This window comes from Leucopleurus acutus, assembly GCF_964270905.1.
Source record: "Leucopleurus acutus genome assembly, chromosome: 3".
NCBI classification, from domain to species: Eukaryota; Metazoa; Chordata; class Mammalia; order Artiodactyla; family Delphinidae; genus Leucopleurus; species Leucopleurus acutus.
The window spans coordinates 123,891,722-123,919,331 of NC_139145.1; the positions used below are offsets into that span (position 1 = coordinate 123,891,722).

The window sequence follows — 27,610 nt, forward strand, 5'->3', positions numbered from 1 at the left end:
TAATAACCTGTTTTTCTCTTATATTTATACACACTATGAAATTTGGCTTTTAATTGCATAATTTTATATTGTTCTCGAATACTTTCACATGATAAATGTATTGGATTAATAAAATTTCAAGTGCCTTGAGGGCAAAATAGCACAGATTAGCTATATAGTACCCAATAAATATCAGCAGACCTGTTCAAAATTTGAAGGAAAAAAGAATAGACTCACTCTAGGAGGTGCTTCCCTTTCATCTTTGTCTTCATCACATTCAAATGCCACTTGAGCCCGCTGTTTTCTCTGTTCCTCCCACAATGAAGGATTAAAACTTTCATTATCTGATATGAACATAACTAGAGAAAAACAAACAAAACCCCACTGTATTTTACTATAATTATGAAAAACTATTACTTGCTCATAATTTTCTTTATGAGGTATGTTCATTAAGATAAATCAAGACCGGTCAATGTCAGCAGCTATAAATGCTACACTAACAACTAGGCTGTGTTTCCAACATTTCTTCACAATATCAATGACATATCTTTTCTTCCTTAAAGCTGATTTGTCTTGTTTTGTTACCAGAAGGATTCCTGAAGAGAATATAACAATTAAGACACTATAGATATGTGATTGTGTGCAGTTCCCTACAAAAAGTAACATGGTAATATATAAATTATTTCATCCAGGTTCTGGCATTCAGAAACCTTCCTAATTCCAACATTGTTCATTATGTACTGGGGGAGGGGTGTTAAGTCAGAAAGAGGGAAATATTTTGGTAAAAAATGACTACCCCGATGGCATGTAAGTACATCTTTGCATGAAACATTATATATAGCTTTACTATGTAAATAAAGTAATTACAAGATATTCTCTATCAAAACTAAGGAAAATTGAAAATTTAACATAACCTCAATACTTACATATCCTGCTGTCTGATATTAATATTAAAGGTGTGACAACTGTCACATCTTTTTGCTTATTAGGCAACTAAAAAAAGCTTAAAAATTAATCCACCTATTATATATCACCTTATAGAAGTTTGTGTAGTACAAAATAAAGCCACAACTTATTTTCTGCCCATTAGAAGAAAACAAAAGGGATTAAAAGCACCTAAAATTAGTTAATATAAAAACTGAAATTCCTGGAATACCCAAATATGGTAAGTTTGATTATTTATGCAAAACTAGCCATAATTATCATTTATTTTTAGCCCTTATTTTGGGCTTCTTAACCTTCTTTAATCTCATATCCAAAGTAAGAATGCCATGAAACCAAATACTAACAACAGGAATAAAGCTTTGAGATGCACCTTTTTCTTTGTTTTCATTACTTGACTCAAAACTTTAATTGCTTTGTGTTGTTGCTTAATATTAAATGAATTAGAGTGTTTGCTCTTGTTTGTTTGTCCAACGTGGTTCAAACTCCTGGGAAACCCTATTGACATACTTTTTGTGGTATACTTGGAAAGGCAAGCAGAGTCAACAGTTTCCAACAAAGTCTATTTCCAGGATCGAGAAGATTTCTCCTCCCAACCTCAGGCTTTTTTGTTACCAGAAGGATTCCTGAAGAGAATCTAACAATTAAAACACTATAGATATGTGATTTTGTGCAGTTCCCTCAGTTCCCTACAAAAAGTAACATGGTAATATATAAATTATTTCATTCAAGGTTTGGCATTCGGAAATAATCTTCCAAATCCCAATACTGTTCATTATGTACTGGGGGTGGGGATGGGGGTTAAGACTCCACCAGCCTAGCCCAGAAATCTCTAAGAGTTTTAGATTACATCAAAGCAATTTTACACCAGAATTTTTTCAGAACCCCAAAGGAAACTTTTACCATGCCTCTCACTCCTGTCAACTTCTGGTCACCTACACTTTCTACCCTTTAGTGTAAATCTCACATCTTTTGCGATTCAGGGCATCAGGTAGTAACATCACTTTTTCTGCATTTCAGATGCCACTAGATCTGATCACACTGGCATATTCATTGAGGACTCTAGTATTTGCCTAAAGTGTTTCTCTCTACCTACGACCTGCCAAAATCCTGAATGATGAAAATGTGCGATGAACCCACCTCAACCCTATAATTTCGTAATTCCTCGATGCCCTCAATTCCAATGTCCATCTGCATTTCACCCATGTGATTCACAATCACGGTAATACTCAAGACCTTAGCTTCTGTAATACTTTTCCACCTCCCTGACCACTACACTTGTCCTTCTAAATCATTCACTTCCTTATTATTGCTGGTAAACATCAAGTTCCTTAACCTCATTTCTTTTTCTTCCTGTAAAAGCACTCTAGGTTTTATTTCCTTCTCTATTCACCTTAGATTTCATGATATATTATTTGCACCATTCTCACCTTTCTTGCCCCCTTTTCATACCTATGCAATAAGTCTGTAACGTGGTACTTCAATCACCTACCTTCTTTGCCCTGGAATTTAACCAGAGAAAAATGACATAACCTTGTTGCTTAGAACCACTGCAAATTTATGGTATTCCCTCTTCCTTGCTCCATCTTCAATGCTGCTCAGGAATTCTATTTATTCTAAGTCAGTCTGCTCTGCCACTCCAAATCACTACCACTTCCCTCAAATGCCTTTTCCCCAGTCTTTAGAGGCAATTTTCTCTTTGACTTCACTGAGAAAATAAATGCAATGAAAACTCTCAGACTGATATTGCTCCCCGATACCTTGTTTCCCTCAGTTATGAATTTATTGTTAGGTGGATCCATACTTCGCCTTTTCCTGTTTAAGACTGATTCTTCTAACTAGGCTCAAGATACCATGCCTTTCTTTCAAATTTATTCATCATTATCCCCTTCTTACATCATAAGCTTCTTGAAAGCAAGGATTTAAGATCTTAAATACTCAGATCTGAGACTTCCCTGGCAGTCCAGTGGTTAAGACTCCACGCTCCCAATGCAGGGGGCGCAGGTTTGATCCCTGGTCGGGGAGCTAAGATCCCACATGCCATGCGGCACGGCCAAGAACAACAACAAAGACCAAAAACTTAGATCTAACACAATGCCTAGCACATAGGTGGTAATAAAAATGGAATGAACTAAATGTGAAGCATCTACTCTCGAAGTATTAAAAAATTCCGCCTCAAGGACATTGTTTTCTGACTCATCTATTTCTTAGAGACACTGTGATAAAGGAAAAAGCTTTTCTTGCAGTTGAAAGGAAATTCACCTGCCTGACCATACCAAATGTAGTTTCTGATTCAGTATTTTAAGTATACTACTTACAGTGCTCTCCTTATAATACCCATAGTGAAATACTTTAAAAAACACATGAACTCTAGAAGGACTCAGAATATTATAAACTTATACTTTCCTGTTGAAGCCTCTCCCACACTAAAATGCATCTAACAAAATCAAAGGAGTCATTTAAGGAAACATATGGTATACACATACTTCTAAATTCAACTATCTATAATGCTGAGATATTGCCTCTTTTTCCCATTTTCAGAGAACTTCATTAACCAATTCTCCAAATTTTCTTCAAATTAGTAAAAGTCTTTGAGACTTAAAATTCACTTTACACCTTTGCTGTAATTTGTATTTATTTTTTAAAAGAAAAGAGATTCTTAAATTCCTACCATCCTCAGTCCTTGGCTGCTGAGGGAACATGTAGTTAGTAAGCACCATTTTCTGGGTCTCTGAATCAGTCTCTTTTTGAAGAGGTATCAGGGGTTTGGACTAGGGAAAGAAAATAAATGTTTAGTTTTCAATAATCCTAAAGCAAATACATATCCAGCAATACCTCTGAATAAGTACTCACCATTTTTTCTATAAAGTATCAATGTGTAGGTTACCCCCAAAAATGTTTTTAACATACATAATAAAACTTTAAGATTTGAAACAATATACAAATCTAAAAAATAAAATTTAGCTTTTAATACAAAGCAAACTCATACTGTATTGCAATTATCACTGATCACCAATACAGTTTTAAAAGTTCTCATATATTAAGTACATCCAGAGTCCAATAATTACTTATCATAGTGATTTTAATAACACCAAAAACTAAGCCTTTCCATTTTATATTATTTTGCCCCTTCTAGTATTCCCCTTTGGGAAGATGCTTTTGTAGAAATGATTTAGAAGGTTTAGTCTAGTTATCTGCAGGTTTATTTTAGCTGAAAACAGAGTACTTAAACACTAAGTTGTAACCTCTTTTCTGCCCTGTGTCTCCTTTCTCCATTAAAGACACAAGTTACTAAGTGGCAGAACTAGAAAACCCAATTATTTTGGACCTCATTTTTCCTTACGACTCTTTTCCTAACTGGTTATTGTTTTCAATTTACTTCTTAATATAACTCATACTTTTTTGCCAGCCTACTGACCTAACATCCTACCAATCCAAGCCTCGGCTAACTCCAGACAAGCAGGAACTACCAAATCCTCCCCTCACCTGCCACCCTATCAATTAATTCTTTGGACTTACTCTTGTGAAAACTGTGCAGCTAGTTAATGCCATCCTATAATCTTACTCCCATTCAAACATTTTCTCTGTGCCCCTATCCTTCTTCTACAGTAGAGATACTGCCCTGCATCTCAAACATCTTCACTGAAAACTTTCCTTGACCTCCTCAGATAATGAAAATGGTAGATCTACTCCTTTCCCAAGGACAGCACTTCCCTGAAGCCTTCTCAGATACAGGTTGCTTCTTCTCCCACACCTCATTAAACTCTAGTTCAGGTGGTAGAGTTAGTGTTTACAAATGCTATGAGATCATTACTCCTCTCTCAATTATAAACACCTCTTCTTTTGAGGGAGATCAAACCCTGCCCCAACCATTCTAGCTCCTTTCCTAATATCCACTGACCTCCTGATAGTATCCAACTATTTCTGACTCTTTTATGCCAAATCTTTCCACAGTAATGGGTAATTCCACAGATATAAAATGTAGATGACATAGCCATACTTTTAGCCCAGTGATTTCTCAGTAGATGAAGAGTGGGTTGGAACGAGGAAAGAAGTCTACTTAGATAGACACAATAATCTGGGAGGGAGTTCCCTGGTGGCCTAGTGGTTAGGATGCCGGGCTTTCACTGCCATGGCCTGGGTTCAATCTCTAGTCGGGGAACTGAGATCCTGCAAGTCACGCGGCATAGCCAAAAAAAAGAAAAAGAAAAAAAAAAGAACATCACTAAATATAACTACATAGGTAAATATAAAAGTTAAAAAAAACAAAAATTATCTGGGAAGGGGAATTCCCTGGCAGTCCAGTGGTTAGGGCTCCAGGTTCGATCCCTGGAACCTGGATCCAGGGATAGTTGGGGAACTATGATCCTGCATGCCATGCGGCACGGCCAAAATAAATAAATTAATTTTTAAAAAATTAAATAAATAAATAAATTAATTAATTAAAAAAAGGAACGGTAAATTCTATGTTTTTTTAAAAAAAAAAAAAAAGAATGGGGCTTCCCTGGTGGCGCAGTGGTTGAGAGTCCGCCTGCTGATGCAGGGGACACGGGTTTGTGCCCCGGTCTGGGAAGAACCCACAGGCCGCGGAGCGGCTGGGCCCATGAGCCATGGCCGCAGAGCCTGCGCGTCCGGAGCCTGTGCTCCGCAACGGGAGAGGCCACAACAGTGAGAGGCCCGCGTACTGCAAAAAAAAAAAGAACTGCTAAGAGTTTGGAAACTGCGACATTCTAAGAGTTTTACCATGTAGATTATTAGCCCTCCCTCTCACAAACTTCATACCCAGGATCCCTTCAAGAACGTTAAGAATCCCTGCCAGAGCTTTTGATTCCATCAGCTTCCATTCCAGTTATCCATCACTCTCTAATATCCTTAATCTCATTCTCCATAGAGCCTCTTTCCAACAACCTATAAACATGCTCTTATCTTGTGCCTAGCTACCAATTTATGTTCCACTCCTGTTCTTTCTTATCCAATCTTCTTAAAAGACTAATCAACATTCATATGTCTCCATTCTCTCATTTATTTATTCCTTAAACTACTTCAATCTGGTATTTGACATATACTTCTAAAACTGCATTAGCTATAGTCAAGATAAGTTGGCAAGATAGGTATAACTTGCCAAAATATAATGGATATTTTTCAGACTTCATTTGAATGAACCTCTCATTGGCATTTATCCTGTTGCAACTCCTTCCTTTAGGCCAGTTGCTTCACCCTTAACGTAAAAACACCATCATATAGTTTTCCTTGTAAAGAGCAGCCATAGAGGTATGGCCACTCTTTCTAAGCCTATTAACCCGCCTGCCACTTAAATGTTAGTATTCCTCAGGATTAATCCATCCCTAACATATAAAAATATAATCTGACAATAACCCCTTTTGACAAAATAATAAAAAGCTATGAAACCACTTTCAAGAAAAAGTGATTAAGATGATGGACTGAACACACATCTCATGCTACAAGTCTTTTAAATACATTTTACAAATGAAAGGAATATATCTATAATAGTACTGGGGAAAAATCATGCCTTCAGGAGCAATTTTGAGAACCCCTGGAGGTTAAAAATTTAGAAAGTGGAAAAACCAAGAGCACAGAAACCACAGCCTAAAACAAGGCGATGGGTGTGGGTGCGGGTGGGGATGGGGGTGGTCCAAGGCCACCTGAACTGTTCTATGCGTGCCTACCTGGATACACCAAAGGTACTTCAAACTCAATAAACCTAACCAGAACTTCACATCTTCCCATAAACAGATTTCTTTCTCTTGTGGTTCTCTATCTTGGTTATGGCAACAATATCCACCTAGTCACTCAAGCCACATCTCTGAGGCTCATCTTTGCTTTTACTTTCTTCTCACATACATGCATTCCTCACATGTTCCACTGATGTGACCTTTTAAGTTATGCCCTAAATAGACAGTATTTTCCTGGGCCCTGTTATCATTACTCTACTTCAGCCAACACTTTCTGTTGCCTTGAGTATGGCAATGCCCTCCAATAGGTCTTCTCTGGCCTTCCCGCTTGGCACCACCTCCTGCTAAATCCATCTTTCATAATGCAGCCTGCAAAGCCTTTCTAATGTATCAGTCTGATCATGCCACTTGCCTGCTCATGTGTTACACAGCTTTCTTACCTCCTGTAGTAGGGTTGACATGTAATCCCAGGACCACTTCTCTTAAACTGATAACATATATGAATAATTGACCATGACAATAATGACCAAACATCCAGGTTGCCTGGGACATTCCCATTTTACACCTGCTATTCTGACACTTATCAAAGAGGCCCCTTTCACTAACAAGTATCCTAAAATAGACAATAAATTAGTCACCCTAATCACAACAATTTTCCACTGAGCCTGAATATGACCTTAGAATCCATTAAAAAAATCATAATTTATCAAAGTTGACATGCAAGATTAAAAAAATCTATTTGCCATCCTTGAAATATAATGTGAGTTCCTTTGTATGGCATATGTGATCCTCCATGACCTGATCTGTGTCCACCTCTGTGGCCTCACATCCCACTCTTCCATCTCACAAGTTATGCTCTAGTTATAAAACCACTTGTAGAGGTACTGAATATACTACACTGCTTCACTAATAAGTGCTTAGGCTCATGATATTCCTTCTAACCAGAACACTCTTCCCCTTTCTTTAATCCTATTACTCTTTTTTTTTTTGAAAGGAGCTGTAAGTTATTTTATTTTTTAAATAAATTTATTTATTTTTGGCTGCGTTGGGTCTTCGTTGCTGCACGTGGGCTTTCTCTAGCTGTGATGAGCGGGGACTACTCTTCGTTGCGGTGTGCAGGCTTCTCATTGCGGTGGCTTCTCTTTGTTGCAGAGCACGGGCTCTAGGCGCGTGGGCTCAGTAGTTGTGGCTCACGGGCTCTAGAGCGCATGGGCTTAGTTGCTCAGTAGTTGTGGTGCACGGGCTTAGTTGCTCCACAGCATGTGGGATCTTCCTGGATCAGGGCTCAAACCCGTGTCCCCCTGCATTGGCAGGCAGATTCTTAACCTCAGCGCCATGAGGGAAGTCCCAGCATGGCTCACTCTTAATTTCAGTTGAGAATCTGCTTTACTGTTCCCTTCTTCAGACAGATACTTCCTAAATCACTCTATCTAAAATAGGATGTTTACTCCAACCCTGCTATCAGGGTTCCAATAGCAGGGTTGTTCCAATGCCTATCAAACTTTATTTTTCTCTGTAGTTCTGAAACATTATTATGTAGTTACTTATTTGTCTCTGTCTCCCATGAGAATGTAAACTCAATGAGAATGTAAGAAGATTCTATTTGCTTCATCAGTATAACTCCAGCTCCCAGAGCTGTAAGCTTTCAATAAATTTGTCAAAGGGAAGTCCAAGGAACAAGTCTAAATTCCTTAGAAATACTTTTTCAAGGTTTGTCAAAGTGCTTGATTAGAAGCATAACAATCAAATTTATACAGATATAAGCCACAGAGAGTCTCTATAAAAATGTTAAAAAGTTAGGGAGAATTCTGTCCTAATCTATCTTTTTACAGATACAGAAGTTAGACAAGCCCCAAAGGACTTACCGTTCATGAATCTACACATATTTCACAAAAAATTATCTGTATCTAAGTATTTTCCAGTATTTTCCTTATACATGTGTCTTTACATGTGTACCAGATTAGAACTGCTGTTAAATAATCCTAAGTAAATTAGAATGCATAATCATATAGAATAACTGGAATTCTATCAATTTACAAAATCAGAATGTCTACCTGATTATCTGAGAGCCACATAGCAGTCAATTGCTGTAGCTTTGTAAAGCTAAAGGGCAAATTTTTTAATCTGTGGGAAAAAATACAAACAAAAATTAAACTTTAAAAATGAGAAATGTTAAAATGAGAGCTAGATCTAATGGTCTTCTAAACAATGTTATATTATTGCATATGAAAATAGGAGAAAAACATTTAATTCAGGAGAAAACCCAGTAGAGGTCTTTGAACAGGATATAAGACAAAATACTATTCAGTTTTATAAGAATTAATTTTAAAAATATAATTCTTCAATTGAATCAATTTTACTGGGGGAAGAAATGGATAATCTAATAACCTCAAAAAAAATTATCTGCCAAGAAAAACTAGCAACTATCCCTACCTTACTGCAAAGGCAAGGACAAATTAAACAATATCTCATAAAATTGGTTTGGATGTTTTACTTGCCTTTACAGAGAACAAACTGTTATAGGAACCACTCTGAGTAAGAGCTTGTTATAAATACTGCACTCTTTTTATTTCATTGTGACCCAGCACTTTCATACTCAAGAAGACTATTTTAACACTATAATGAGTAAAAACAAAGTAATAGCAATACTCAGTAGAATGCTAAATTGGAACAGCACCCTACTTAAACCTTCTGTCTTATGCCTATCTATTCTATGCCTAACTTTCAAGGAACCTAGGGCATCTAGGTCTCTAGAAACCTAGGGTGCTGGAACTTAGGGATCTAGTTTTAGGGGACAAAGTATGGGCTGAAACAAGGATTTAATTTTAAAAGGGATTTAATTTTAATGATTTAGTTTTCAACCACACTGGATAGCTATAATTAATAATTTAAAAGGAGGGGCAGGGACAGTAGTTCTTCTTAAATAAAATGGAACAGTCTAAATACCCTAACTAGTCAGAAAACTGAGTTTACATTAAAGCTCTATCTTACAAGCTATGTGAATCACCTTAAATCTGAGTCTTAATTTTCTCCTCCATAAAATGGGAATATCCATTTATTATTTTATAGGGCTGTTTTGAATACTTTGTAAGATACTACAAAAGCAAAATGTAAAAATGCCATTACAATGTTCTTTTATCACTATTAGTATCTTTACATCAGAAAAAATTATGGACAATCTGTTAACTTAAACACTGTTCCAGTTTGTGATCTATTTTGCTCTATACCTTGGCTGTGTTGTCCAAAATTATTTGAGTGGGTGTCTAATCACACCTTTGCCCACATTAATACAAGGAGTAGATTAGATTAAAAGCTGCTTTGTTCAACAGCAGTATTAAGGTGAAGATCTGACTTTAGAAATAAAAATGGCTACTATAAGGAGATAATTAACACTATATAGCTAAAGTCAACATAAAATGAACTGTGACAAATAACCACAGTACGATAATTAACATCAGGTAAAATTAAATCATTCTTTCAAATGAAAATTCTACACAAAAAACCAAAAATATATATGAAAAGAAAAACATGCATTAGATTTTCTAACACATATAATGAAATTTTAATTTCATCCAATAGATGTCTTCTACAAACCAAATGATGAATTACATTGTTACAAACCTATTGTCACTCAAATTAATGACTTTTAATTTTTGCATATCACCCATTTCCTCTGGAAGTGTCTCAAGTTTATTGGAATGGAGAAACAGCACAGTTATATTTTTCCAGCTTCCAATCTGAAAGAGAAACAGACTTGTGGATCAAAACTTCGCCTACTGCTTAACAGACATTAAGTAAAGTATCATTTTCAAAAGTTATAAAAAATACTCAAAAAAAAAATACTCTTCTCATTTATAAAAGGAATTATATTTTCCCTTTTCAATTATTAACTTCCATGTATGAAGAAAAGTATTTAGGTATCTCTTGAAAATCAATATAGCTAATTATTATTCAGAAAATAAATAACTTAGTTACAAAATTATTTCTGAAAATAAAGAAAACCACACTGGATAGCTATAATTAATAATTAGAAATACAAAAATTCAAAATAAATTTTAAATACAGTACCTCTGGGGGTAACTGTTGTAAGTAATTATGATCTGCAGCAAACGTTCTTATATTAGTAAGCTGCCCAATAGATGAAGGCAAAGCTTCAAGTTCATTGAAGCTACAATCCAGTTCTTCTATTGACACTAACCTTTAATTAAAAAAGAAAGCACATATTTTAACAAATGATTTCCTGTATATCATTCAAAACTTAAGAACATATGACTATTTGAACTTGACTTTAACAAACGTAGAGAAAATCTACTTCCACTACAGTTCACCTATAAAAAAATCAGCCTGTCTTCATTATAAATAAACCCAACCTGCCACCAACTGCTTATTTAAATGTTTTTGGAATCTCCTTTAGGTGTTAACAATTATCTGAAAACAATATATGGCATGCTGAACCGAAAGAAAAATCTTCTAGTTCTATTAATACACAAAAATCTTACCCTCCTATAGAATCTGGCAGATACATTAACTGATTTTCATCTATTTTAAGAGTTGTTACATTCTTCAATGAACCTATTGAGGGAAGAAATAATATACAATTTTCCATCTTGAACTAGAATCAAGTCAACCAACAGTCAATGTGAGCACATATTACATTTGACATGAATCATAAAGAACTTTTAAAAACCAACATATCTAAAAAAGATACCACCCCAACCCCACCAATTCTCTATTCCCTCACCCTGTATTTACAATTTTCACATACATACTACCTCTTAACAGTAGTGTATATTTATCGATTTAACCCTCACTAAAATGTAAGCTTCATAAAAGTATGTACTTTTTGTCTCCCTTTGCTAACTGTGGTAGCCATGCTCCTTAAAACAATGCCGTGATGGCACAGTGAAGATACACAATACAAACTTATGGTATCAATGGATTAAAGAAGTGGTACTATGACCATAGTTTTCTTAAGTGTATAACAAACTATTCTACATATTGTACATATACTAAATACTAAAACAATAAAAACGGAGTTTAATTTAAAATTAAAAGTGTTGAATAAATTATGGTAGAGTTTGCAAAATGAAACCTGAGCTAAAACAGTTATGTAATTCAATTGAAAAATATGTAAAAATAATTCTGATTTTTATATTTAAACAACGTGAAGATGCCAGGATTTAAGTTTTTGGTTCTTTAAGATAATTCAATTTCCTTGATGCATCATCAGACACACAATTACACAAACACAGTTGACCCTTGAACACACAGGTTTAAAGTGCACGGATCCACTTACATGCAGATTTTTTTCAATAGTAAATACTACAGTACTACATGACCCACAGTTGGTTGAACACATGGATGCAGAACCATGGATAGGGAGGATATGAATGCAGATACAAAGGTGCAACTATACATTATATGAGATTTTCCCACTGCGCAGAGGGTTGGCCCCCTAACCATCGTTGTTCAAGGGTTAACTGCATAGATTTTCGTAGGATTTTGCTTATCTGGCTGTCTTCTTGTGAGTCTAAAATGTAGGTAAGATTGAAAAAAGTTACTAGATAATGGCCACGATCAAGAGTTAAACCAAATTTGGGTAAATTAAACTCTTTTAAAGAATTTAAACTTTATTGCAGTGATAAAAATGACATTTCCTTAAAGTAAAGAAAAACAGTAATGTCAACAAAAGCGTAAACTGTATAACTGATCGCATCAGAAAAAAATTCAAATAAGATCTATGACTTCAGAGAACAGTAAAACTATCTCATAACAAATGAAATTTGATATATGGAAGGTCTGAATCAAACAATGGCATTAAGTTTCTCATATTTTATATTAGCAAACATTAATTACATGATTTAGAGAGCAATACAAACCAACAGTCTCAGGCAGTTGTTGAAGTGAATTGCTTGATAATAGGAGGTCTTGAAGGTTTTCACATGCTGAAATTCCTTCTTCAACCATTTCAATATTATTTTTAGAAACATCCAAATATGTGAGCTGTTTCAAGCTACCGATAAACTGTAAGTAAAAAAAAAAGGAAATCTAATGACTCCATCAACAGTAAGTGGTGAAAAGTTTAGATAATAAATCTAATGCCAAGTTATAATTTAAAATTAAGTATTTATATGAGAGGATTCATAATTTTTTTTAATGCTATTAGTAAAGTATTCAGTAATAAAGCTAAGAGCTCCTACTAATGTTAGCCCAGCAGAGTGACAACAGACATATACTTTTCTTTGGGAACTTAGCTGCCCATCATTTGAAAGGGGAAGAGCAAATATGGGGATTCGTATGTCTTTAGTTCTGAGAATGAACACAATGTCAGCTGCTAAGAAACTACATGGAAAATAGCTTACTTCAACAATTCCCTGGGCAAAATGAAATAAGATATAAAGTCAACTGCAACCGCTAGGCAGGACACACTCCATGGCATTAAAAGAGAGTGACAGTTGACCCTTAACAACACAGGTTTGAACTTCACAAATCTATTTACACATGGATGTTTTTCAACAGTAAATACTACAATACCATACTATTTGTGGTTGGTTCAATCTGTGGATGTAGAACCGCAGATCCAGAAGAGGAACCCCATAACAATGAAGGAATCTTGGATAGGGAGGGCTGACTATAAGTTATACACAGATTTTTTTTTTTTTTTTTTTTTTTTTTGCGGTACGCGGGCCTCTCACTGCCGTGGCCTCTCCCATTGCGGAGCACACGCTCCGGACGCACAGGCTCAGCAGCCATGGCGCACGGGCCCAGCCGCTCCGCAGCATGTGGGATCTTCCCAGACCGGGGCACGAACCCGTGTCCCCTGCATCGGCAGGCGGACCCTCAACCACTGCGCCACCAGGGAAGCCCTATACACAGATTTTTGACTGCACAGAGGGTCAGTGCCCCCAACCCCTGAGTTGTTCATGGGTCAACTGTGTTTTACAAAAATTTATTACAGAAATTTTAAAATTTTAATCAAGAATGTGTTTGACAAACCCAATCAAAAAAAGGGTGGAAGATCTAAATGGACATTTCTCCAAAAAAGACATACAAATGACCAAAAAGCACATGAAAAGATGCTCAACATCACTAATTATTAGAGAAATGCAAATCAAAACTACAATTTTGATTGTACAAAGCCATTTCTACAAAACCGGTTTTGATTCTACAAAACCGGTCAGAATGGCCATCATCAAAAAATCTATAAACAATATATGCTGGAGAGGGTGTGGAGAAAAGGGAACCCTCCTACACTGTTGGTGGGAATGTAAATTGGTACAACCATTATGGAGAACAGTATGGAGGTTGCTTAAAAAACTAAATATAGAACTACCATATTTTGCTCTATAAATATGGTATAGATCCAGCAATCCCACTCCTGGGCATATATCCAGAGAAAACCATAATTCAAAAAGATACATGGGGATTTCCCTGGTGGCGCAGTGGTTAAGAACCCGCCTGCCAATGCAGGGGACATGGGTTCGAGCCCTGGTCCGGGAAGATCCCACATGCCGCACAGTAACTAAGCCCATGCGCCGCAACTACTGAGCCTGTGCTCTAGAGCCCACGTGCCACAAGTACTGGAGCCCGCGTGCCTAGAGCCTGTGCTCTGCAACAAGAGAAGCCACTGCAATGAGAAGCCCACACACCACAACAAAGAGTCGCCTCCACTTGCCACAGCTAGAGAAAGCATGCGTGCAGCAGCAAAGACCCAACGCAGCCAAATAAATAAATTTATAAAAAAAAAGATACGTGCACCCCAATGTTCACTGCAGCACTATTTACAATAGCCAAGACATGGAAGCAACCTAAATGTCCATCAACAGAGGAATGGATAAAGAAAATGTGGTACATATATACAATGGAATATTACTCAGCCATAAAAAAGAATGAAACAATGGCATTTGCAGCAACATGGATGGACCTAGAGATTGTCACACTCAGTGAACTAAGTCAGACAGAGAAAGACAAATATCATATAAGGACCTACTGATTAGCACAGGGAACTCTATTCAATGCTCTGTGATGACCTATATGGGAAAAGAATCTAAAAAAGAGTGGATATACATATAGGTATAACTGACTCACTTTACTATACACCTGAAACTAATACAACACTGTAAAAAAAAAAAAAAGGAACATGTTGACAATTTTAAAAAATGTAATTTGTTTCTATCTAACAGTATTAAGAATTAAGTAATCATTTTTAAACTAATTAAAACTTATTTGAAAATGTATAATTCATAAAAATGCAAAGGATAGACAGCAATAAGGAAAGTCTTTAAAATTTGATATACGTACCCCTGGAATAAAAGTCAGTCTATTACCATCCATCCAAAATTCTTTCAATCCACTTAGCTGCTCAAGTACTTCAGGCTATTTAGATTGGGGGGAGGGGGAAATATATTAATTTACTTGAATATATTTATTTGGCAAAAGAAGCTCCCCTGGGAATTTCTAATGATAAGTTTCACTTTAAAAAATGAGGAAAAAAAAAGCAGAGCCAAGACTCAAGCCTTTCCACTATATTATAGCTATCACACAAATATTACTCAATAGATATTCCATAACAGATTACAGAAAACTCCTTTAAGCTTTTGATTACATAACAGGCTCAAGTATTTATACAATTAATAAATAAAACAAGACCCATTACTTTCAAGAATACAATAAAAAGATACTCTCAATCATTATCTGTAAAAAGATGTAGACTTTTAGGGACTCTTAAAAAAAAAAAAAAGATATTCTCTGATGACCTAGAGGGAGGAAAAAATAAGGCAATATACATCCTAAAAGTCCAATAATAAGCGAAAGGTAAGTAAACCAAGGCATAATCATATGATAAGTGTATTGTGTTATTTTCAGCTTCCAGCAATTACATGGTAGAATACTGTTCATAACATGACGTTGAGGACCAAAAAATTAAAAAGATGTAGTAGACTCTGGCATTCAGGCAAAATTTGCTCTTAGGTATTCACCCTTGGAGGCTCTTCTGAATGCATCATTTGAAGATATTTCTGTCATCCCACAAACCTGTGTCCAATCATTGACAGTATGATGGCATGGAGTGTCATCATATCTAATCACCATAATAACATGAGTAATATATAAAAGGCATGTCATTCAGATTTACTGTTAACATTAAGTATAGGTAAGAATTCTAGGCTTAAATTGTATTAAAAGAAATCTCTTTCTGTGCTTTACCTGTTACAATTCTAACAGTAATTTTTTTTTAAATGTGTAATGTTGGAAGATGGAAATGGTACAAAAATTAATGATGCTGTATGATGCTCTGATTCATAAAATAAATAATTTAGAATTTTCAAATAGTTAATATGGAAATAGATTAACACATATAAGACAAATATTGAGAAAATGTACAACAGTTAGATAATTTAGGAAGCAAAGAATATTCATTTTTTCACAAGGAGTAAAAACTTCTACAACACAGAGTAAAAGTCATCATATACCAGCTTCAATTAAAATATAATAAAGAATATAAAATAGCATATTTTAGAAAAAAACATGTGATACCCAAAACCACCATGCTCCTCCAGTGACTTCAGCTGAAAAGCTGTCTATTTAGTGAGCAAATGTACAATACAGTATCCAAAGGGCAATCATGCAGCTGGTGGTGCTGAGAAATTCTTGTTCTTAAGACTATCACTTGTAACTTAACAGCAATTTAAAAAAACAAGCTTGTAAACATAATGTAAAAATTTTAATGATGATGATATTGTTAATGAATTCCTCTTCAAAAGAATATCTAGCTTATTTTTCTGAGTTCTCTTGGAGCAATGACTGAAGACAAAAAACTGCTTACATACTTCTTTCCTTTTTGATTTAGCATCATACTCCTTTGCATACAAAGCAAAAACACGATCCTGAGGTCTCATTACCAACTCAAAAATAATAGTTGTTTCACTCAATGTTTTCCTTTTAGCTATTAAGTAAAATTATAGAGAAGTACTTTATCACTGAGTAAATTCCTAAGCAATACTCCCATGGAGTTATTTTTGACTCACAAGTACTTTTCCTGATGCATTCTAGTCTGATGAAACTTTTTCCCTTATAATCTTTCAAAGTTTCTACTTCCTGTGCCTAAAAACTTTTCAATACCTTTTCTATGGGTTTCCCATTAATTTTACATTTTTACCCTCACTCCTTTCAGATGTTATCTGTTTAATTTTCCCTGTTAAAAATTTTCATATCTTGTCTCCCTAAAATATGTGTGTATCTTTACCCAATTTTATACTTTACAAATGCAGAGAAATAAACACATTAATTTTCACATTTTGCTCTTGATCAAATGAAGACTTATGGATAGTGAGGTTGGTGAGAACTTACCACTTCTGTGAATTCATTACTTCCCAAATCCAGTCTTTCCAGCTGGGTCAGTCTATTCATGGTTCTATGCACAATGGATTAATAAAGAATTAAGTACACAAAAATATCAATTACATGGAATCTTTTAAAATTTATAGTGTAAAATATTCTTATGTATTATCTAATAACATACAAGCTTTCAAATGTTGATAAAATAAAATTTTTCTAAGAAAAAAAGTCATATTTAATTTCTAAATAAAATGAAATAAGTTATCAATTATTCTCTAATTTTGCCTTCTCATCAGGTTATTTCTATTCTTAAGAAGTAATTGCAGTAAATTTAAACCCCCAGTCCAGAATACGAGTAACTGATTTTCCATTTTTTCCACAAAATAAATTTTCAGATAGTATAAATTAACTAATGATTAGATTGTTTGGCAGCTTCATATGAATTACCATTTTTCAAGACTGGTGATATATTTGTAAAACTTTAAGATAATTAACTGAAAATTAACATTCAAAATTCCAAGAACAGTAAATATTACATTGTTCCCCACATTTTCAAATTAAATTCAATACAAATCAAAATAAAGTTTTAAATGAATCACAAATATAATTCGTAGACTGCATTTATTTTAAATTAAACTACAATATACCATTTTTAACTTCCAACTTAATACCAACATATCTCTGCAACTACAGAAACTTGAAGAATGTACAAACTGATTTCATGATGAAATAAACTAAGTTGTATTTTTATAGCTCCTTCAATGAAGGCACTTTTTAAACTAAACTAATTTCTAATTAATTCAAACACATATTATTTTTAGAAAAACCTATTATTTAATAGGTTGAGGTGCTACCAGCTACCCAGATAAAGAATTACATTAATTTTTTTTTCTAATTTTTAATTTTTAAATTTTTTTTGGCAGTGCCACATGGCTTGCAGGAGTTCCCCAACCAGGGATTGAACCTGGGCCACGGCAGTGAAAGCACTGAATCCTAACCACTAGACCACCAGGGAACTCCATAGGAACACATTAAATTTTTTTTAGGATATGGCAAAAGTATGGCAAAATACAATCATCATATTATCAATATTAATTAGGAAATTAACACCATTAAAACCCAACAGACTCCTTAAATTATGACACAAGAACACAGATTATTTTTATCTTCTCTTGAAATTCAACAAATTAGTAATAATAAGTAAAATAAAACTTGATTAAATTTATCTGGCTTTTTAGTGAAAAAAAATAAGAATACATATCATAATTGTAATGTAATTATGTTACTGACCTACCATTAGAGAAAGCTAATTTTCCCTAACCCTTCCATTTAAAATATGCCATTCTATCAACACTAATTTAATTCATCTCCCAACACCAATTTTTCTCAAAGCTGCTTTATTTAACTCTGATTTACTGAGTGCCTATTCTCAGGTTCTACGAGGTACTATAATTCTACCTCCCTTACTCACATCTGTCTTTGTCCTGAAAACCTGTAAATTAGTTCCAATTTGCTTTGTAACAAAGCAAAAAGGTGTTTCCAGGATCTTCCTCAAGAAAGATTAGATACTAACTTCTATGTCCATAATACTATACCAGGTCGACGTTTGAGAAAGGTAAAGAGGGCTGTGAGGAGGGGGTAAGATTGAAAGACGAAAACATGGTCTTATTTTTCTTAATTCAGTATTCTTATAATGACAAGATAACAGAAAATTCACATGCAGCAATTAAACACTTTATATCAACAAGGGTAACTTATTTTTTAAAAAGGGTACAAAAAGAAAAGCAGTGCAAGGCTTCCCTGGTGGCACAGTGGTTGAGAGTCCGCCTGCTGATGCAGGGGACACACGGGTTCGTGCCCCGGTCCGGGAAGATCCCACATGCCGCGGAGCGGCTAGGCCCGTGAGCCATGGCCGCTGAGTCTGAGCGTCCGGAGCCTGTGCTCCGCAACGGGAGAGGCCACAACAGTGAGAGGCCTGTGTACCGCAAAAAAAAAAAAAAAGAAAAAAGAAAAGCAGTGCACTAGAAAATTCAATTACAAACAATATCGTTAGAAATTTAAGTTTTAAAACTGATTTAGGAAAATGTGAATGACACAGATATGTAATAAAAAAGAGGAAATACATTGGTAAATTCTAAAAGCATCTCCATCACAACTTGCTGTAGCTAACACTGGCAACTCTGGTCCTACTCATACACCTGAAAAATCTAAGACACAAAATTTCATCTTTTCATTTTATTTTTACATCTATTCATTTAAGATCCAGCTTCCTACTTCACGGAGAAAGTAAAAACAATATCCCTCAAATTTCATCCTGTTTGTCTCTAAAATTCCTTTGTATCTAACTCATTTTTACCTTCTCTTCTGTCTCAGAGGAAAAATATACATTCTTTGTGTTCTTTGTACTGTGCTCTCCAGTATTAAGACGGTATTAAATTTCATTTAACTGCGTATTTAAAACAGCTTTCCCACTGTTCTAATCCTGGATCATAAAAAGGTCCACTCATATAACCTGAATGCACATGACTTTCCTAACACGTAAAACTGTGGCCTCTTTACAGTTTGTGAGGCCTCAAATATTTTAATCATGTCTTAAAAAGAAAGCAGTAAAGAATTATATTTGCAAATACACTGAGAGAGCCCAATCTGAAGTTAAATAAAGACTTAAAATAGAAGGAGTTAAAATAAGTGAATTACCTATGATATCAGAGACACCATATTAATTGTAGGCTTAGATGTTTCAGTAAACAATTTACACCTTGTTTATTCAAATCTCTTAGCAGTCAAGTTCTGAGCTAAGGAGTCATCAATGCCAATACCAAATCTGTAAAAATTTAAACCTTTTTGAATTTCAATATGGAGAATTCCCACTTTATACTCACAACCATTACCATAAACTCTAAGCAATCCAGTCTTTTGGGAATCAAAACCAGATATGCTCCTTGCCCTCAAAGCCTTACATTCATGGGGGGGTGGGGGTGGAGGTGGGGAGGAGGAAGGACCAAGTACATGTGCCAGTGGGAATATGCTGGCCAGGTAAGATAAGAGTAAAATGTATTTTAAAAATTAGGCTAATGTAGTAAATGTCATAACAGATATAAGTAAGATGCTACAGAAGTTGAGTAAACAGAACAACTAACTCCTGGAGAACTGAAGATGCTTCTATCAAGAGGTGACAACTCTTGACAAATAAACTACAACAGAAGTCTGAGAAGTTTTCTGTAAGGGTCAGATATTTTAGGCTTTGCATAAAGTCTCTGTCACAACTACTTGACTCTACCACTGTAGAGCAAAAGCAGCCACAGACAATATGTAAATGAATGAATGTGGTTCTGGTGAAACTATTTACAAAAAGTAGTCTCTGGGACAGATTTAACCAGTCTGTAGTTTGCCATTACCTAAACTGTAAAAATGGACCAGTGAATCAGGGTGTTTTAAGACGTTTCTTTAATAAATGGACATAGACCAGTGCATTTTGAGTTTGTATATCTGTTTTAGTTTTATCTTATTTGCTCTTGGACTGCCATCTCCTCTTGATGTTAGCTTACCAGTAGGGGGCCCTCCATCCCATTTCCAATTTACAACAGACTAAAACCAAACAAGTTCTGAAAACTTAAAAAGAGTTACCAGACTTTACATGAAGACCTTATGAGTCTCTCTAATGAGTACTATGTAAGAGCTCTACTATAGAAACGGGGATCTTAATTTGGGACTCAGGTGGGCTTTACATACTTATTATTCTGACTTTTGTCACACAAGACTGAGTTCCAGAGAGCTATGAAATCACTACTAAATACCAACAGATATACAGATTTTTATATTGAACACCACTAATTAATATACAAAGACCACAAATGTCAGTCTTTTAAAATAATTTGCACTCACATTTTAGATATTAAAAAGTTAATATTTCTCTAAGGATTTAAGAATTTAAAATTCTAAACTAAATTTCACAAAGGATAGCACGTTTACTTACTTTGGCAACATTTTCAACTGGTTTTCTCTAAGTTCTAATATCTGAAGTTTAGTTAATCTGCAAAACAAATAAAATAAATCAAGCATGTATAACAAAGATAAAGAATTTAACAAATTAATGCAATCCTCTAAAATTTTAAAGCAACCAATATTTATTGTGTAATTACAACGTGCAGAATATTGTATTAAAAATTACACAGAAATATAAAGGAAGAAAAGACTATTTTTGCTCCTCAGAATTAATGGGGGGGGGGATAAACACTTCTTGACATATCCAAAGCACAAAATAACTGCCCCAATATCCATCCTAACGAATTTCATGCATTTTTCTGAAAAAACCTCCCCAGATTATTAGTCATTAGTAGATTAGAGAACAATAATTTAACTCTAGGGTTGAGCTCTGAGAGAGAAAAATAAAGAAACACAAGGGGACATGGAAAAGGAGAAAATCCTCTGGCACTTCAGTGACGCACATTCCAATAAAATTAGAGGATAAATGAGCAGATGAACTGGTCCAGAGGTGCTCACTAATGCTACAACAGCAATCATATTACAACATACAACGTATGAAGTCAGCAGGCTGTATACTTTAAACTTACACAGTGTTACATGTCAAATACATTTCAATTTTAAAAAGTGATCCAGATACAGAAATCTGACAAGTACACGACATGCATATATGTATACACATACATACACATTTGTGTATATACATATATGTGTGTACATACATACATACATATGTGTATGTATGTAAATATATAAAGCACTATAATGTGGTTCCCATAGGACAGAATTCTTTTTTCTTTTTTGAAATACAATTGACAAACAACATTGTTAGTTTCAGGTGTACAACATAATTATTCGATATTTTTATGTACGGTTGACCCTTGAACAACATAGGCATCAGAAGTCCAATGGGACAGAGTAACCGCTTGAGCTAAAGCCAGCCCATAGCTGACCCTTGAAGAACATGGGTTTGAACTGTGCGAATCCACTTATACACAGATTTTTTTCAACAGTAAATACTATGGTACCACACGATCTGTGGTTGGTTCAATCTGTGGATTTGGAACCTTGGATACTAAGGAACTACAGATATGGAGGGCCAACTCTAAGTTATATGTGGATTTTTGACTGTGTGGAAGATCAGCACCCCTAATCCATGCATTGTTCCAGGGTCAACTGTATTGTGAAATGGTCACCACAAAAAGTCTAGTTAACATCTGTCACTATACACAGTTACAAAATTTTTTTTTTCTTGAGATGAGAACTTTTAAGATCTATTCTCTTAGAAACTTTCAAATACCACACAATACAATATGGTTAACTATAGTCACCATGCTGTACATTACATCCCCATGATTTATTTATTTCATAACTGGAAGTTTGTACCTTTTGACCACCTTCACCCATTTTGCCCACCCCCGCCCCCTCACCTCTGGCAACCACCAATCTTTTCTCTGGTGTCTATGAGCTTGGGGTTTTGGTGGTTTTTTTTAAGATTTCACATACAAGTGAGATCATATGGTATTTGTCTTCAAGACAAGAAGATGACTACCATATTAACATGTATTTGGATAGCATTTTCTCTAGCAATTAATCTAAACACAATAATAATTTGATACCTATTGTTCACTTACTGATTCATTTTTCCACTAGAAAAATTACTCAGGGACTACAGTATGACAAGAATCGGTCTAAGTTCAAGCAGGGAGCAATGGGGTGGACCCCAGAAACACATTTTTCTTTTCTCCAGAACTTTGATTCCAGTGAAGACAGATAAACCAATAATTAGATCATTTTAAAAAATGTGTAAGTGCTAAGTGCATTCTATCTCAAATATGCAAAAATTATCCCGATTTAAATAAACTCCCTATTTTTACATACTTTAAAACCAAGTGTTAAATTACATTTTTCTTTTAAATTTTCACTGCTTATTTCTACTTGGGAAAATAAATTCCAAGACAAAATAACAAGTTCTAAAGAAACTATAAAAACTACAATGCTTGGAAATAATTACAAAAGAAGAGCCTATGAAACTGTAATTAATAGTATTACTAAAGCAACCTGTAGTTTTGTAAACTTTACAAGAGCTAACAAGAGAAGGTTTTAGAAGAAACTGTAACTTACCTGCCAAAATTAGCTGGCAAGAACTCAAGGAAAGCGTCATTCAGATATAACTGGGTTAGGTTTAACAGCTGAGAAAATCCATCAGGAAGCCTATGTAAAATAAACCAGAATTTAAATTTAATTCATATACAGAATTTTAGTTTCTTATTAAAATCTGTCTAAGAAACTGTCTAACCAACACATGTTAACAGATAACAGTCACCTCTTCACTTTTATGAGTGATCCTCAAATTGAGATTTGCTTTTTATAATAACTTACCTGTTTCAATGTTTACACCTTCATCATTTTTTAAAAGGAAGTGAGGCAATATTTGTCTCAATAAGATAAAATCTGCACATAACAGTCAACTATGAATGAGCCACAACACACAGAAATGTATTCAGGCCATGACTATGATATATCAGCAGACACTCTTGAAATTCACCTTATCTAACACCAATCCAAAGGACTAGACAAAGAATTCTAAACTTTGACAGTATTGACTTTTGGGGCTGGATAATTCTGTGTTGTCAGGAGGCTGTCTTCTGCATTGTAGAATGTTTAACAGCAACCCTAGCCTCTGACCCACTAGAAGCCAGCAGCACTGTCCACCACCACAAGTTGTGAAAACCAAAAAATGTCTCTAGAATTTACCAAATAGCCATAAGAGCAAAACAGTCCCTATTTGAGAAACACTGGTTTAGATTATTTTCAATTTCAATATTTGGTCCCTAAAAAATCAAAGAAAGATTGTATAATTTTATAATGACCAAATGGAAAGAAATAACATTAAAAGCTGAATGACATTTAAGATCATATAAGAGCCTGTAAGTAGCTTTACTTTTATTTCCTCTGGCTTACAAAAGAAATTACAAATCTAGAACTTGATGCTACAGCAAAATTTTCAGATGAAGGTAAAACATCATCTTTACATGTTTGTCCTTTACATGTTTGCCTATGTTTGGAAAAACTCGTTAAATACAATACTGTAATATGTGAAAGCTGGTTTCAACTTTCAACTTAGCTATACTAAGCTATGCTTCACACTATTCACCTTTTGCTTCATCATTCCATTTTTGCAAAATTTAACAGCTTTGGTGCTAAGAAAGCATTCTGCTTAAAGCCATTACCATCATAAAAGAATATATGTGACCTCTGGTATATAGTACAACCAATCACATGGCTTTTCCCTTTTTTTGTTGTTTTTACCTTTTTGACCCTTCGGTTTCTTTTATTCTTTTCAAAAGTTTGAGTGTGCCACATACATTGGATTTGCAGGTGAAGACATTTTTATATTGTTCAAGTAACATTGAGCTAGGAGACCTGGATTCTAGTCTCATTTCTGACATTCACTATCTGTGAGATTTGGGGAAAAGCACTTGCCTTATCTGTATGGACGTCAAATTTACCTCTGTAATATATGGAGTTAGAAAGAGTAATTAAAAGGCTCCTTTTTAATCTAACTAAAATTTTGTGCAGATTTCAGATTGGTATTAACTGTTCATTAAAATGTAGAAAGTAATATTCTACTATATCATACTTGCTTTATTCACAAAGGTAACTTTTAAGTCAACAGAGAAGAACTCACTTGGAAATAGGATTTACACTGGCCTCCACAATTGTCAAAACTTTACAATTTTTTATATTTTCTGGAAACTCCTGTATTCCTAGAAAATGAACAAATAATCAATGATCAAGTGAAAAGAATCTATTACAAAGGAAAAAATCATAATAATATTAATAATTAATGTACACTTTTCAGATTCAAAATTTACCAACTGAGCAGATTCTTGATAAATTGACAACACCAACGTCAAACGAACAGAACCATCTGCACAACAATTTCTCTTCGCTCTTTTGCCTCTTTATGACTACTGCTAATTATCTTGTTTAGTTCTGCCTTCCTTTCCTTCTCCCAGCTCTTCTGAAAATCAGTGCCTTCTCTATGTGGTATTAAGGACACAAAATTCAAAACAATTAAGCATTCTTTGTTTTTTCACATAAAAAGATGCATTAATTTTTTTAAAATTTTTATTGGAGTATAGTCGATTTACATGTTGTGTCAGTTTCTGCTGTACAGTAAAATAAGTCAGTTATACATATACATATATCTACTCTTTTTTAGATTCTTTTCCCATATAGGTCATTACAGAGTATTAAGAAGAGTTCCCTGTGCTATACAGTAGGCTCTTATTGGTTATCTATTTTTTATATAGTAGTGTGTATAAAAGAGGCATTACTTCTTAATTGCTGGGCTCCAGATTGAGCTGGTCCCTAATACATACAGGACAACAAAGCTGAAAGCAAAGCTGAAGATAGAAGAGGTAGAAAATATGTATCAGATATGCCAGTGGATATGCCTGACGCAGTTGTACACCAATACTTCTGTAAAATACAACACAAATGTGACAAGTCAAATTATGGTAGAAGTTTCTTAGCACTTAATCTTATCTCTTCAACTTATCTTAGCAAAAATATAGCAACAATAATTTGTGAACTAGCAACAATCCATAGAGAAACTTTAAGTAGTACTGTTCTAATCTAGACTAGGAGTGCGAATTAGTAACTTTTAAAAATATTCAAAAAATTCTGTGTTATAAGACTCATTCCTCCACTAACATAACATGTATATCAAAGGGGCTGACACTAAAGGATCATTTAAGGCTCTTTCAACTTCATTGATGTATGATTCTAAGCAAGTTTACTACAGTGCCCAAGTACAGAATTTCAGATCATGAAAAATGAATGATACAAAATCATCAACTGGCAAATATTACAGTAATAACTGATCAGTCAAAACTCATCAATGGATGCTAAAATTAGTGGGTTAAAGAATGAAGAAAAACAGTATACATTTATATAGTCTCAAAGTTTCTCTCCCCAAAATACTTATTAATTTTAAGAGGGGGAAAAAGTGAAGAAATCTCATACGCACCACTTAAACTGTTTCAAAGTTAGCATCAGCAGTTAACAGCATCATCACGGGGCAACTAATCTTAAGACACACTGACAAGGGGTGCAGCATCTACTGTCGTGTTCCTGCCCCAAACACCCAACCTGAATTGAATCATAAGCAAACATCAAACAAATCCAAATTAAGGGAAATCCTATACACCTGGCCAGTAATCTTCAAAACTCTCCACGTCTAAAAAGATAAAGACAAAGAAAAACTGAACAACTACCCAGGTAAGAGGAGATCAAAGAGAACTGACCGTGGTAAATATCCAAATCTACTTCACACACACACACACACACACACACGCGCGCGCGCGCGCGCGAAAAATCTGAGTAAGACTGGGGGGCTGTATTAATGTCAATATTATTACTGTTCTATAATAACTGCAAACATTACCATTGGGGGAAACTAGGTGACAAATACAAGAGTACCACTCTGTAATGTTTCTTAAAACTGCATGTGAATCTACAATTATCTCAATAAAAATTTCAATTTAAAAAATCTGGGCTTAATGATCCTTAAGGAAAGGTTTTATCGTTGTTTTTTTAAAATTCAATTTCCCTAACAGTTTCAAGATGATTCTTTTTTTTTTTCAATTTTAGTTTAAGGAACTTTTGCTGGAATTTACAGGGTTCATGTAAAGCTTCAAATCAGAAAATGTTAACATTGATGGATATCTAATGATATTAAGGAATTACTGTCAGCTGGTTCTCTTTTTTAAGTGAGATAATAGAGAGTTTCATCTTAACATATTTATACATGAAAGAGGTTGTCTTATTTGCCTTAAAACAATCAGAGGTGGCAAAACAGGAGGTATAAGTGAAACTATAACATACTGATAAATTTTGAAGCTGGTTGGTAGGCACATCAGGTTTATTGTATTATTCTCTCTACTTAGATAACAAGATTAACAAAAAAAGGACTTTAAAACAGCTATTGTACTTAAAGGAAAAAAAAATGAACAAAATGGAGAGGAAAAGATTAAATGTAAGAAATAGAAACTTTACAAATGATAAATACAATATGTGAATGAAAAATCCAAAGGACAGGATTAAAAGATTAGTCACTGTAGGAGAACATGTCAGAGAGACAGGAAGACATGGCAACAGAAAACAGCCATTCTGAAACATAGAGGGGAAAAAAATATATGAAAACCCAGGGATACATGGGACAATGTAAAGCAGATTAACATATATTTACCTATCTTTAGAAGTTTGCTTATCAGGCACCACTAAGAGTACATGCTCTGTGAGGGGAGAATCTTTGCCTCTCTTGTTCACTACTGGAATAGGACATGGCACATAGTTATCAGTATCACTAGATAACGTCCAAATTCTTTTCCAGGGTGGTAATATCAATTTTCATACTACAGTACCTATTTATATTCTTGTTGACATTTGATAATGTCTTTACTTTTTGCTAGTATAAGGGGTTGAACCTCACCAGAAATAATAGAAATATTAATTAAAACTAGATATTTTCCTGATATTTCCTAGAGATGCTGAACACATTTTCACGTGTTTAATGATCTATTTAAATTGAAGTACAGCTGATTCACAACATTATGCAAGTTTTAGGTGTACAGTATAGTGATTCCGTATTTTTTTACAGATTATAC

At 34.6% G+C, this 27,610-nt stretch overlaps 1 protein-coding gene across 9 annotated transcripts in view; it reads right to left on the reverse strand.

Annotated features, from left to right (window-relative positions):
- Nucleotides 1-27,610, reverse strand: part of ERBIN (erbb2 interacting protein) — a 108,184-nt gene that overhangs the window by 25,468 nt on the left and 55,106 nt on the right. For all 9 annotated transcript variants that reach the window (XM_082835757.1, XM_082835753.1, XM_082835759.1 and 6 more), the window contains 12 exons: nucleotides 24,625-24,703; nucleotides 23,058-23,147; nucleotides 20,926-20,982; nucleotides 16,962-17,025; nucleotides 14,916-14,990; nucleotides 12,494-12,638; nucleotides 11,114-11,186; nucleotides 10,683-10,812; nucleotides 10,236-10,351; nucleotides 8,669-8,738; nucleotides 3,593-3,692; nucleotides 217-338 (listed from right to left, as the gene is read on the reverse strand). In XM_082835757.1, coding sequence (XP_082691883.1) covers nucleotides 217-338; nucleotides 3,593-3,692; nucleotides 8,669-8,738; nucleotides 10,236-10,351; nucleotides 10,683-10,812; nucleotides 11,114-11,186; nucleotides 12,494-12,638; nucleotides 14,916-14,990; nucleotides 16,962-17,025; nucleotides 20,926-20,982; nucleotides 23,058-23,147; nucleotides 24,625-24,703 — 1,121 coding nt within the window. The remainder of the gene's footprint in view (nucleotides 1-216; nucleotides 339-3,592; nucleotides 3,693-8,668; nucleotides 8,739-10,235; nucleotides 10,352-10,682; nucleotides 10,813-11,113; nucleotides 11,187-12,493; nucleotides 12,639-14,915; nucleotides 14,991-16,961; nucleotides 17,026-20,925; nucleotides 20,983-23,057; nucleotides 23,148-24,624; nucleotides 24,704-27,610) is intronic.